We start from the raw sequence: 13,756 nt of genomic DNA on the forward strand, positions 1-13,756 counted from the left end.
ACAATCATTTAGATGACCGCAACTGGACAAAAGCAGTTTGAGATTCAGGGAAATGTTTTTCATATATACTGTATTATAGTCAAACAAATTCAACCTATGTATAACCAAGCTCTAACTGCTTTTCTAACAATATGAGCTCCAAACACTTCAGTTTTAATTTACATCTTTCTACTATTGATTGGATTTTTTGTGACTTTACCTTTTCCAAGGTCAAGAAAGAACTTTCAAACTCAATATTGTGCTCTTATTGTGGCAAATGCATAATTTGTGTAACAAAATATTTTTATTGTTAAACATAATACAACAAATCAACATGAACACAAGTCAAACCACTGGCTTTGTCTTTCCTATTAACGCATGTAGTGAATCCTATCGAAGTGACCAAATACCAAGGTTACAATTATAACCAAAAATGTTAGCTTTCGTCTTTTGGTCAAACATTTGGCTATTAAAACAAAAAACTCGATCTACATTATTTTGAATAAAACAAAGGCCATAAATAAAATTACTGCAGATTTAATTTCACAGACGGAGGATTCAATGCTTCATTTTATGAACGCAACGTCTGGGATCTTGCCATCCGTCTGCGAAGAGAAAGGAAAAAGCATTTCAGAGTCTTTCAAAGAAATGACCTCACCTTTATGGAAATACAGAGTGATGAACTATGAACTATCATGTTACCTTTAACTGAGTGAAGATTAGTGCCGCTCTGTTAAAATCCCACTCATTGTCTTGCAGACACCTGAGAAAGAGAATAAGTGTTTAGACATCTTAAATTTAGAGAACATTGCCAACACCACATGTATGAAAACAAGACTTACTTTTGGGACCATTCGAGGTTCATGCCAGACTTCAGTGAGAAGGCTGTGAGCATCTCCTGCTGTGGCGCAGTGAGGGTGGGGACGGGGCTGGAAGATGGAGTTGGGGCGGGAGCAACGAAAGCTCGGCGGATCTCCTCTGTTGTGGCCATTCGGATGAAAATCTGGTCGTTCACGATGCACAAACTGTGACACAGGAGGAACACAGAGGATAAGACGTCTCATGGTGGTGGAGTAAAGTGGTAGGTGCATGACTTAATGCACACTTCAAACAGAGGTTAATTCAAACTGTCAAGTTCATTTCAGGTTTCATTTTCAAAATTATTTTGAGATATAGTTAGTGGTCGCATTAACCCAACCACAACACTAGAGGGCAGTATCAATCCAAAAAGGATCCAACTTGTTTTACTGTAAAAGTACCATAATGTAAAAACAAACTCCACCCTTTAGATACTGGTACAGGCAGTGTGGGAAAGTACATTATATACAGTGGGTACGGAAAGTATTCAGACCCCCTTAAATTTTTTACTCTTTGTTAAATTGCAGCCATGTGCTAAAATCATTTAAGTTCATTTTTTTTCCTTTTAATGTACACACAGCACCCCATATTGACAGAAAAACACAGAATTGTAGACATTTTTACAGATTTATTAAAAAAGAAAAACTGAAATATCACATGGACATAAGTATTCAGACCCTTTGCTGTGACACTTGTATATTTACCTCAGGTACTGTCCATTTCTTCTGATCATCCATGAGATGGTTCTACACCTTCATTGGAGTCCAGCTGTGTTTAATTCTAATGATTGGACTTGATTAAGGAAGCCACACACCTGTCTATATAAGACCTTACAGCTCACAGTGCATGTCAGAGCAGATGAGAATCATGAGGTCGAAGGAACTGCCTGAAGAGCTCAGAGACAGAATTGTGGCAAGGCACAGATCTGGCCATGGATACAAAAAAAATTCTGCTGCACTTTAAGTTCCCAAGAGCACAGTGGCCTCCATAATCCTTAAATGGAAGACGTATGGGATGACAAGAACTCTTCCAAGAGCTGGCCGTCCAACCAAACTGAGCAATCGGGGGAGAAGAGCCTTGGTGAGAGAGGTAAAGAAGAACCCAAAGATCACAGTGGCTGAACTCCAGAGATGCAGTGAGGAGATGGGAGAAAGTTCAAGAAAGTCAACCATCACTGCAGCCCTCCACCAGTCAGGGCTTTATGGCAGAGTGGCCCGACGGAAGCCTCTCCTCAGAGTAAGACACATGAAAGCCCGCATAGAATTTGCCAAAAAACACATGAAGGACTCCCAGGCTATGATAAATAAGATTCTCTGGTCTGATGAGACAAAGGTAGAACTTTTTGGCCTTAATTCTAAGCGGTATGTGTGGAGAAAACCAGGCACCGCTCATCACCTGCCCAACACCATCCCTACAGTCAAGTGTGGTGGTGGGAGCATCATGCTGTGGGGGTGTTTTGCAGCTGCAGGGACAGGACGACTGGTTGCAATTGAAGGAAAGATGAATGCGGCCAAGTACAGAGATATCCTGGACGAAAACCTTTTCCAGAGTGCTATGGACCTCAGACTGGGCCGACGGTTCACCTTCCAACAAGACAATGACCCTAAGCACACAGCTAAAATGACGAAGGAGTGGCTTCGGAACAACTCTGTGACTGTTCTTGAATGGCCCAGCCAGAGCCCTGACTTGAACCCAATTGAGCATCTCTGGAGAGACCTCAAAATGGCTGTCCACCAACGTTCACCATCCAACCTGACAGAACTGGAGAGGATCTGCAAGGAGGAATGGCAGAGGATCCCCAAATCCAGGTGTGAAAAACTAGTTGCATCATTCCCAAGAAGACTCACAGCTGTATTAGCTCAAAAGGGTGCTTCCACTCAATACTGAGCAAAGGGTCTGAATACTTATGTCCATGTGATATTTCAGTTTTTCTTTTTTAATAAATCTGTAAAAATGTCTACAATTCTGTGTTTTTCTGTCAATATGGGGTGCTGTGTGTACATTAATGAGGGAAAAAATGAACTTAAATGATTTTAGCACATGGCTGCAATTTAACAAAGAGTAAAAAATTTAAGGGGGTCTGAATACTTTCCGTACCCACTGTATAATGTGGGGCAAGTTTTTTTTTCAATAGCAAAAAAAATAAAAAAATTTACAGAATGGTGGGAGTACTTAAAAAAAGTTTAATGCAAAAAGTTGCTGTTTTTAAATGTGAAATATTAAAATGCATACAATAACCATCTTGCGCCAACATGAGTAAATGATGCTAGTCAGTGCATTTATATGCAACACCGCTGTTTGTGTGACTGTGTGTGTTTGAGATGGAAATGATATAAAATGGTTTAATGTAGGATTGAAGAAAGTTTACCTTTACAAAAAGAGAGCAACTACTTTGTTAAATACTATAGTTTTGAAGGTCATGGAAGCTAATATCATTTTCCACCATCCAGGTTAAAACCTCCAACGTTAAATCACTGTTATGGTAAAGACAAGCATAGTACCGGTGAAAATAAGAGACAGTTGTTTTGTTATCGGAAAGTTCCCACCAGCAGCAGAGAGTATTGACACGTTTGATGTGCTGCAGCTAATGTGCATCTAGCCTGCAATTTAATGTTATCAGTCCACTTTCTTGTTAAAGGAGAACATGGGAGTGTGTGTTTTAGAGGACAGATCTTTACTGCAGCAGATAAAAGCTATTAAAAAGGCATTTCATTTGATCTTTAAGATGCAGTATAAAAGCCATAATATAATTGTTCAATTCTCAGCAGGTTCATTTTCTAGAAGAACTGTTACCTATTTGGCAATATGACCCCTCCTCTGGGAAAATGTGCAGGACAACAAGAAGATGATAAACACCATGGGGAGCTCACTAAACTTACCCAGAATTCCCTGCTGGCACTGTGATGAAAACCCGAGAGAAAGCCATGGTGGACTCTCGGGATTTACCGTCAACAGCAACTGAAAAACATCATTACACATTAGCGACAAAATCAACATCACTTGTCTTTGCAGCGGATGAGAACAAAATCTAAACTTACCTTCTTTGAAGACTCCGCTCACTGTGAATGATAATAGTGTGTTCTGTAAACCAAGAACATTTTCGCAGAATTAATACAGATAAATTATTCACGATGAAAGGAAATGGCTAATGACAAGCGTCGGCTGGAAGAACAAACATGATCTCACCGTGTAGGTGTTTACATCGACAGTAAAGGAGGCGATGTCATGCTGAGTTTTCGGCAACTCGTTGAGAAAAGCCACAACGTTCAGTCGTGTGTGCTTCAGCAGTCGAAACCGTATCGCTAACAAAGATTCAAAGAGGGGAACATCAGCAGGCATCGCAAATCACAAAAAACATTCAGTCTCAACAGCTCAGTGGGTAAACTCACTGGTGTCTTTGATCCTCTTCAGGTTTCGAGTGTCTTTGTGATACTCTCCCAGACTGCTCCTAAAACCAGAAGAGAGGGACAGATGGAATCAGAATACAGCTGAGACTCAGATGTCAGGTGTCAGTTTGGAGATCAGTGATAAGAACAGTCAACGGAAGGTGGAATAACCCGAAATTGTTTTAACAAACAACGTAATAAAAGTCTACCTGCAAAAACACTGAGAAACTTAACTATCATGTGCTATGCATACAGATGTTTGTGTTCTTACCTGGAGGGGTTCTGGGTGGAGTAAGGTGTTGTAAGGGATAACGATGCTCCATCATGGTAAGCATCGAGCAGAGGCTGTCTGTCCCCAGAGTCGTATATACTGTAGTACCTGCAACACAGTCACATGTCACTTGATTTAGTTTTCTTGTGTTTGTCCCTGTTGTTTTTGTCTTGCTCACAAACCCTTTTCTTAAACTGAACTTGTATTAAAAGCAGTGCTGGTGAATCAGTCACTAGCTGGGTCACATTACCAGTGCGTTAACCTTGCAAAACAGGCACTGATCGTCCAGATAACAATGAGGTTGAAACAACTCACTGTTGCAAAAATCGAAGGATGAGGACCTTGATTTCATCAGAGCCAAACCAGCTTCCCTGGATTGTCAAATGGAAGAAAAAAACATTTGTCATGTACATAAAAGGAGACAATAATTGTCTCTGAAATTCACCTGAAGCAGAATAAACTTCTGAATTTAATTACCAATGAAATCCCATCTAGAGAGGCTCTACTGAATGTCACATACTCAGGAAGACATCAATTTATCAGTTTGACTAACAATATACAATTAATCACAAAACAAAACAAGTAACCTTGCAGGGGGGGATGGTGGTGGGCGTTTCCACATCGAATCCAATGGGTGGGGGGAGGTCATGACCATCCTAAAAGAAACCAGACATGTAGGAAAATCCATGAGAAAAGGTACAGTAGCACTGGCACACCATTCTGCCACTTTATACTAATGTCTTTGGCGGTGTGACTGCATTCAGACACAGCAAATGTATAGAAACTCAGACAGTTGTCTTGTGCTGTTCTGAATAATTACTGCAAATATCACCTGCTGAGCTGAATCAGACACACCGTGACAAAACGCATCTTGTTATGAAGGATCATGATGAAGAACAATCTTCAAATAACACTTAATAGGAGGGAGGATGATTGCAGAGGGATTAAGGGAGGATATTAAAAGTTTGAACTTGCCAGTTTGAGAAGCCGGGGAAACCTCTGCCGCACAGCACTGGTACCAAACAAAAATCAAAGAGCAGGAAGGTTATCGTCACAAACTTCACCACACACACACAAATAAATCATGCTTACTGTAGCAGTCACACCTGCTGAAGCATTTAATGTAATTTTGTGCATTTCAGTTTGTTATGTGAAGCTGATACACTGCCAAAACATTTGAGAGAATACAGTGCAACTACAACAAGTGCAGCAAGGGATTTAATCTTTTTACTACAAGCAAATCTGCAAATGGACTATAATTCACGCCCTCATCCTTTCGGCTGTTTCATGCTGTGCCCTTTGAGACTTCTCCCTCCCCAAAGTGTACTTACCAGCAGGTATACTCACGCTCTTCCCCAATATGGAGATAATACACAGATCTGACATGGGGAAGCAATATAAGCACACTTTCTAGGAGCACACACATACAAACATGCAGACACCCATGGTCTTCCAGACTGCGCTGAAACCAGCAAACAAATAAATCTTGAATTAGTAAAATAATGTTAAATGTGCAGTGCTGGGACAGGGGCGATTACCACCAGTCTCATGTCCATCCGCCCACTCCCATAAACAAAAAGCTGGGGGAGCAGATGAGGCAATGTCAATAAAATAAAAAAACACACAGGGTCTTGGGAAGGAAAATTCACACTAGCACATCATGTGAGTGAGTTTGTTGACAAAAAGGACAGCTGGCCTCAAAGTGAGCTGGACGCAGCAGTCCCACCACTCATCCTATTACCTTCCCCTACTGCACATGCAAATCAGTCATCAGTTTAGCATCTTAGACGCCGTTAATTCTGAAGAGATGGTCTTCATGCACTAACAGCGACTACACTTCATCCGGTATCTTTATCTTAACGGTACAATTTTTAGCTTAATTTGAGCCCACGCCTCAGGTAACAGAGGGACTGGGAGATCATTAAGCATTGGATTAGAGTGATCATTCTCTACTCTGCTTTATATTTGAGCTTTTTCTTGTACTGGTCACAGCCATCCGAAACTGGAAGAGGAAGTATTTTCACATCTTTTCCAACTTATTTCAGGCAAAACCGGACTTCAATTTCCAGTTCAGAGCACATTTCCATTTACATTTGCCAAACTCTCCACCTCATTCAGTGAACAGCATAGGCCTGTTTTAGGCAAAAGGGAACCAACTTAGTGGAAGAGACAAACCGCTTTCTCTCTTTGGCTCATCATTGGTCATTGATAATGACAAGTATCCCCCTCCGCCTCAGCCCAAAAGCTTCTTCTGTCGAGCCCCGTCTTTCTTCTCATCAAATGCTCAGTGAGTCAGAGCTCACGGGCTGAGGCTGAGTAATCGTGACTGTGCCTGCCTTAGGTTGTCCCAGGGTTTGAAGGTGGGATCTTACCCGTCATGGGCTATCCAGCCTTCCATACTCTCCTCATACAGGGGGCCGAGTTGGCACGGGTGCTACAAGGGGAGGGGAAATCACTGGCTGTGGATATTCTTTGCTTCATCCAAACATTTGTCAAGACAACTGTGGATTGTCCTCTCTCCAATAAACAACCTACACTGTTTTACAGTACCGCTCAAGAGATTGTTGTAGATTCATATTTTTTGAAAGCAGTTCAAAGTAAATGTTAAGAGGGTTGTCAAACTGAAAATCTTTTTTTGTAGGCGCTTCTTCTCCAAGTTATACAGCATCAGCAGTGCAATGGTGTGTTATAGCAGTTTGTGGGATAACTAACTAGGATGTGAGCAGGGGAGTGCTGGGTACAGCGTCACTGAGAACCATAAAATAGACCAAAGCTTGAAAGGATGTCCCACAGAGAAGCTGGATAACTGGCAGAGAGAAGATGGCTGTTTAAACTGTGGAGAGTTCAAGCAAACTGAAAGGAAAACAATGTACAAGTTCATTGTGGTTAGATGCGCAACTTTTGGAGGTAAGAAATGTTTAGTTTGCAGTGTGAAAAGGAAATGTTAATTATCAAATGGGAAGAAATATGTAAAACAACCAAAAGACGACTCACTTGAACATATTACAAATTACCATGCATTTTTTATTTACAATTTTTTCTTCTCCACACACCTATACAGAAACAAAAAGGAGTTAATGGTGAATGTCAGCTAGTACTGCTTGGTCCATCCTTGAATGCTGGGGAAATGGTTTCAGTTATTGTACAAGCATCTTAGCACACACGTATGTATACACACATACAAACACTTGTTCTTCTCTTGCAGCCTGCTGCTGCATACTCTTATCATAAAGGAAATAGTCCTTGACAACCCTTCTTTCACACCAACAGTCACACCACTGGAGCCTCTTCATCTTATCCCCTCACCCCCCAAAATCGCAGACAAACCTGATGTAAGAGGCCTGGTCCTTGAAGATGTCACACAGGGGGTTCCTGTTCAGCCACAGCTCCACCAGCTTCAGGCCTTTCACCTTGTCCAGCTCCCGGTCTGACTTCAGCTGAACGAACACACAGGAACAGAACAAGTTGATGTGAGAGGAGGATTTTAAAATAAAATCAGGTAAAGGGCCTGGTTATTATTCACTCGATCAACTAAGCAACTAATCTCACCTCGTTGTGGGAAAGATTGAGTGTCTTCAGATTAGGCGCCTTGGTAACCAAATCAGAAAGTTCATCCAGTTTGTGAATACGGTTGTTACTCAGGTTCAAGCCCGTCAGCTGGCAAGAGACAGAGAGATTTGTGTAAGCACATTCAGTTTGACCCATCACTTAATTAGAAAGCAGCTACCAATAGTTTGTCAGTTATATTCCAACATACAATATCAAAAAACTTCTGCTGTATTAATTTTACCTCTTGAATGTTTTCTTCAATGATCTTGATAACAGCTTCCATGATTGTCTTCCTATTCAAGATGACTTCAATGTTCTGGGACACCAGGTCTGTTACATAAAACAAAATTAGCACTCACAATGTTGAACAAATATTGTAAAAAATGAATTAAAAAAATGTCAGTGCCAGTAAGGTAATAAAGGAAAGATCTGCAAAGTTCAATTTCATCACCAATCTGGTCTGCACCATCTATTGCATACTTAACGTAAAACAACATTGTAGTTATCTTTTACTTTAAACACAGAAGACTAGATCCCTATATAGCACAAATAATTATTTAAAGATCATTTTTACAATTCAATAACTTAGCAGTAATGTCTGCACAACTAGTCTAGTGTGGATTGACTCTGGCTGAATCACGGTTAGATATCATGTCATACATATGATTTGTGTGTGAAAGGGATGAGAGAGTACAAGTACCTGGGTCTGTTCGGATGTTGTTCAAGTCCAGTGCTTGCTGGGAGCCATCAAAACGTTTCCCCATGCATTGCTGGGAAAGATGAATAGCAGCCAACGTGAGAGGCCTCATTTGCACAGCAAAAAAATGTCAAAATGTGTAGAAACTTTGTTCAATTTAATTTTATTGGTTGAAGGAAGGGAGGAAAGAAAAATAAATCAACTGAAAATTAATTCCTAGAACAGCCAAAATACTGTTACAAATATAGCACTCCATCTCCCACCATCATTCAGGCCAAACCACTTAACTTCCAAAACCCCTTTCCACTTGTGTCTTGTCATGTGCAACGGCGCCCATACCCTGGTTAAATGTATGTCAATGACCTGATGGACCTCACTGCAACTGTCTGCATATTTGTCTTATTTAAATCAATCTGCGTTTTAGATCATGCATTTTCATCTATACTCAACACACTTATCAGAGAGATAATGAAGTTTTAACCACAGTATTTGTGAGGCTGATAATGTTGTCTCAGCCTCCTTCAGACCCCTCAGATAGTTTGTCACTTCATATAGCTTACCTTCAGGTGCTCCAAGTGTTCAGGCTTCAAGTCAGAGAGGAGGAAGGATGGTGGGGCGCTGGGGTTCACGTGCACTTCCACCTTTAAGAAACAAAAACCATGTGGAATGAGGGACATTAGTACATAGAGATGTGCACATGAGTTTTAGATTAAGTGTGATTTATGATAAGTCTTTATAGTTATAGTCATTACAGTAGATAGGATAAGAACTTAATGAAAGTGTAGGATGTCACCATGATCTGACGATACATATGAGAAAACTGATCATTTAGGATAGTAGATTAAAGACTTTATGCAGCAATGAGAGTGAGATTTCCATCATTAACCCCAACATACCTTATAACCATCCGTGTCTGTGATCTTGTGCGAACATCTGTGCAAAGCAGTGGCAGCAGCGGATTCATCCACATAGAAATGGACCCTGTTATGGTCAACGTGGTACTGGGGATGGGAAGGGGGGAAAGAAATAATTAAAATTTGGGGGGTCTACAACACCCTTTCCTTAAAATGGTCAGCTTATGAATGCGTCGATATATTACCAACAGATGAGCATAAAAAATAAAAAAGAAGCATAATTTACTATCATCACTTCACAGAACTCAGAGCACATGTATGCAGTTTTTTTAAAAGCACTAGGAGGTCTGGAAGCTTGCCCCCAAATTGTTGTTGGCAATTCAATAGCCTTTTTAAAATCTATTAGTTTATAATTAGTAATCATAAGACCTTAAGGCAGAATCTCACCTGTACAGGCGTGAATGGAACTGAACAGATGTTCTGAAGAGCCGACAAGACCCATTTCTTGTCATATTTTTTTCCATGTGGTATCTGTCGAACAGACAAGGCAAAATATGATCCTCTGTAACATGTCATGAGGTAGCAAGGATGTTCTGTGGCAACTTTTATAATACACACCGTTACTTTGTACCAGCCAGACCGGCTTTTCCCTCCTCCAATGCCTCCACCTCGGTCTCCTCTAAAACCACCGCCTCCTCTACCACCTCCTCCGCCTTTGCCTTGTCGCCTGTCTCTGTCAAAGCGCCCATCTCCTCCTTTGCGAAAAGGTCTTCCATATGGGTTGCTAAAGAAGACAAAACAAGACCATATATTGAAACGACCCTCCTTTAGCCAGTGTCTACCTCAGGAACAAAATTAACAGTTCTGTTTACATTCAATGTTTGTTTCTCACCTATCCTTAAGACTAAACACACATTTTGAATCAACAGGCTGCCCCAAAACATCGAAGCTGTTTCTTTTTCCCTCATCTTTTATGAATGTTATTAACTCTGAAATCAATATATGTCACATCATTCCAGCACCAGATACAAACAATTATGGGAACTTCTGAACAAAACATTGCTTTATAATTCTATTAGTAGTGGAAAACTCCACAGCATACCTTTAATAAATCTGCACACACTGGGAGCTGATAAGCTGATACTTTGCATCCATTTAGAAATTGCGGGCCTTTACTGTCCCAAAACACATGTACGGTGTGTGAGTCACTATTAAGTTCATACAAAACAGCAAGATAACAGTGATGCATAGTCAAACAAGGTTACCAAACTGAGCTCTTCTACTTTCACCGTTTCACTTGTGTTTGTTTTTCCAGGGGTACTTTTTGAGCAGGTAGATGACTTACAGTGGTTTTCAACCCCCAACAGCAGCTTTGATAAGTAGTCAGACTTGTTCTACTTTCTCTTCCTGTGGCTGACTATAGCATAGCTTAAGATGCCTACAAGCGGTTGAAACAAATCCACATGAAATAATGTAGATCTGTGTGTCATCCACCTTACATAAAGAGCATGCCCAAAAAGAAAGCTTTTCATTTTGAGAGTTTATTTTGACTAACACTCTTAGCACAATTCTCCAAAGTGAGGTGCTCATTTTGGAGCTTATCATTGAGTCACACTAACAAACATATCTGATGACAATGTTAAACTACCAACAATATCTTAAACAATGCACTGGCTCAATCAGTCAGCCGCACTTACAATCTGTGTTGGGAGCTGTTGTCCTGAGAGCTGTCGCTCATAGTTACATCTGCATCTGTATCGTCAAGCCTAGACCGTGGCCCAGGACCTCCGAAGCCTCCAGAGTGGCCACCTCGTTGGTGGTCTCTGCGGGACCTGTCATACGACCGACCCTTGTGGGAGCCTCTGCCCTTGCGGTTGCGAAACTGTGGTGCAGTTCTATCATCGTGCTCTGGAAAAAGGGAGCAAAGTTCAAAAGTTAGCCGGTTTTGACTTTTTATGTCACACCACAAACATGCACAATCAAACTTAAATGATACAATGCAATTCTGTCAGCATAAAACTCACATACCCATCAGAGTAAAATATACAAAAGAATGCACTATTATGATATGTTGGTAGTGAATAAATGGAGCCAAAAAAATTCTAATCTAAAATATCTAAGTTACTACTGTCTGAAAAATAATCTTGTCTTTCCTTATTGAACTCGGCAGTAACCACATCCAGTGTATTCTGTTTTAAGACTATAATCCATTATCTGGTATTGTGATAATACTACTACTATTATTATTATTAATAATAATAATAATCTGGGTAAATATTTCACGCTATGCCTAATAAAGTAATATAACTGGATGTCCATGTGGGGTGGAGGGCACTATTTAATTTTACCTCCAGGGACCATGCAACCAGTTCTCCTGACCTCTCTCCTCACCATAAAGTCTCCTCGGTCTGAAGAAAAACGGTACAAGCAGCACAAAACATGTGAGATTAGGGCTGAAGTGAGCAGTGTTTCTTACCGTTGTAGTAATGCCCGCCGTCCGCCATGTTTCTGGGATAGGGTTAAATAAAAAAACAAAAACAAGCACAGCCCTGGGTGAACTATTATCTAAACAGGACTTGGTTTTTTATCTCTTTCGCGAAATACAAATGCGAGGCTGTGGGAGAAGTTGTAACATCCCAAAGTTGTTGAGAGGGAACACAGAGGCGAGCTCGACGACGTGCTCTCTGACAGCTAGGCTAACTAGCTTCTCCTGCTGCGCGTAGTCGAGAAGACGACAAGGGGAAGCACAACGGTTTACAGTTTCTCTTCCGGGTAACAGAAAACGTCGCGGGGGGGATTTAAATGACACATTTTTGACTCCGTGGTCGAAATGTAAAAACATTACAAAAACAGTTATAAGGTTGAATACATTACTTACGTTAGCTTTGACTGTATAGCTATATCAGTGGTTAAAGCTAGTTAGCGTATTGTGTAAACCTGTGTAATAGGCAAATGTTACCTGGAAGTTTTCGATACCGTGAACAATAACACCGCCCACGAGGCATACTGAATGGCTGTCCAAACACCTAGTTACTGGTCGTTAAACACATTAATTATACTTTAATGGTGCATTAAAAAGCCCTCAGGTAAGAGCCTTCTTTAAAGTTAGCCCATTGGTCGTTATGGTAACGTTACTAACGTTCGAATGATCATCATCATTCTGTTGCTATGGTTAAATCACCCTGGACGGATTTATGGTCTTTGGATGGATGGATGGATCTATGGATCTTTACACAGGGTTCATAGACATTTTCTACTTCAGTCAACATTAAACATCTGAATACTGATTGTCAGACGCTTATTATGTAAATAAATGTTTTCAAAGTCCATTTAACACGTATGTTAAATTCTGACTATGTATGCCCTTATGTTGCCAAGTAATTACAAGACATTTTTACATACGTATTTGGCTCATATAAGTGAATGAGCTCCAAACCCAGACACGTTCAACGCACAGCATTTTATTCAAGCTAAATGCTAAAAGAGTGCAATTAGTAACTGTGAACCTGCAACCCCCTACAGACAGTAACAGCTGAGATGATTCACAATTAACCAAGAACTACAAAAAAGTATTTGCTTCATTAGCTTTAGATGGAGTAAACATACTGTAAATAAATAAAATAAAAATAAATCATAAATAAAAATGTAGACTACAGGTATGGGAAAAAAATCAATACATGAGAATGACAGTCGCACAACAGTAACCATGGTAACCTGACACCATTCAACAGCCAGCTTGATTAGTTTCATATCATCTACAGGTCAGCTATGTTAGTAAACTTGTTTTGATTTGCATATATTAATATATTTCTATTTTAGAAAGTGAGATAATAGTCTGGAAACAGGACAAAGATTTTTCCAGATTCTTTTCCCTTTCTCCAAACTTATCCAGACCTGGAAATTACTCAGATTAAATTCCATACTTTTCCATACTGCGCAGGAACCCTGTTTACAGGTCGCATCAAATCAGTCACATTTTCTTCAGAATAATTCTTTCTGGACATTTCGTGCCTTGTTTTAGATGTCCAAGCATGACCCAGTTTAAAAAGCAGTACAAAGATATGGTTTTCACAAGGTATGGGGAGGAAGAGGGAGTATTCTGACCAGGTGTTCACAGAGATTATTTGTTTATTTACATTATTTATTGTCTATGGTGGATACA

General features: G+C 40.3%; 1 protein-coding gene across 2 annotated transcripts; it reads right to left on the bottom strand.

The window, feature by feature from the left end:
* Window positions 1–256: 256 nt before the first annotated feature.
* nxf1a (nuclear RNA export factor 1a) lies at window positions 257–12,293 on the bottom strand (the record flags this gene model as incomplete). 2 transcript variants are annotated; one of them, XM_083914709.1, is made up of 21 exons in its annotated part: window positions 257–584; window positions 682–742; window positions 822–1,004; window positions 3,717–3,795; window positions 3,876–3,918; window positions 4,024–4,139; window positions 4,227–4,285; window positions 4,495–4,602; window positions 4,810–4,865; window positions 5,082–5,150; window positions 5,470–5,506; window positions 7,822–7,931; window positions 8,044–8,151; window positions 8,285–8,373; window positions 8,744–8,813; window positions 9,301–9,381; window positions 9,637–9,741; window positions 10,042–10,125; window positions 10,213–10,378; window positions 11,292–11,502; window positions 12,071–12,293. In XM_083914709.1, the coding sequence occupies 21 exons, from the start codon at window positions 12,096–12,098 to the stop codon at window positions 546–548; spliced, it is 1,902 nt and encodes a 633-aa protein (XP_083770835.1). In that variant the 3' UTR covers window positions 257–545. The 2 variants fall into 2 exon arrangements, with proteins under 2 accessions (XP_083770835.1, XP_083770834.1); XM_083914708.1 differs by lacking the exon at window positions 12,071–12,293 and adding an exon at window positions 11,943–11,988.
* Window positions 12,294–13,756: the final 1,463 nt, after the last annotated feature.

The sequence above is a fragment of the Echiichthys vipera genome (assembly GCF_963691815.1).
Source record: "Echiichthys vipera genome assembly, chromosome: 6".
Taxonomy (NCBI): domain Eukaryota; kingdom Metazoa; phylum Chordata; class Actinopteri; order Perciformes; family Trachinidae; genus Echiichthys; species Echiichthys vipera.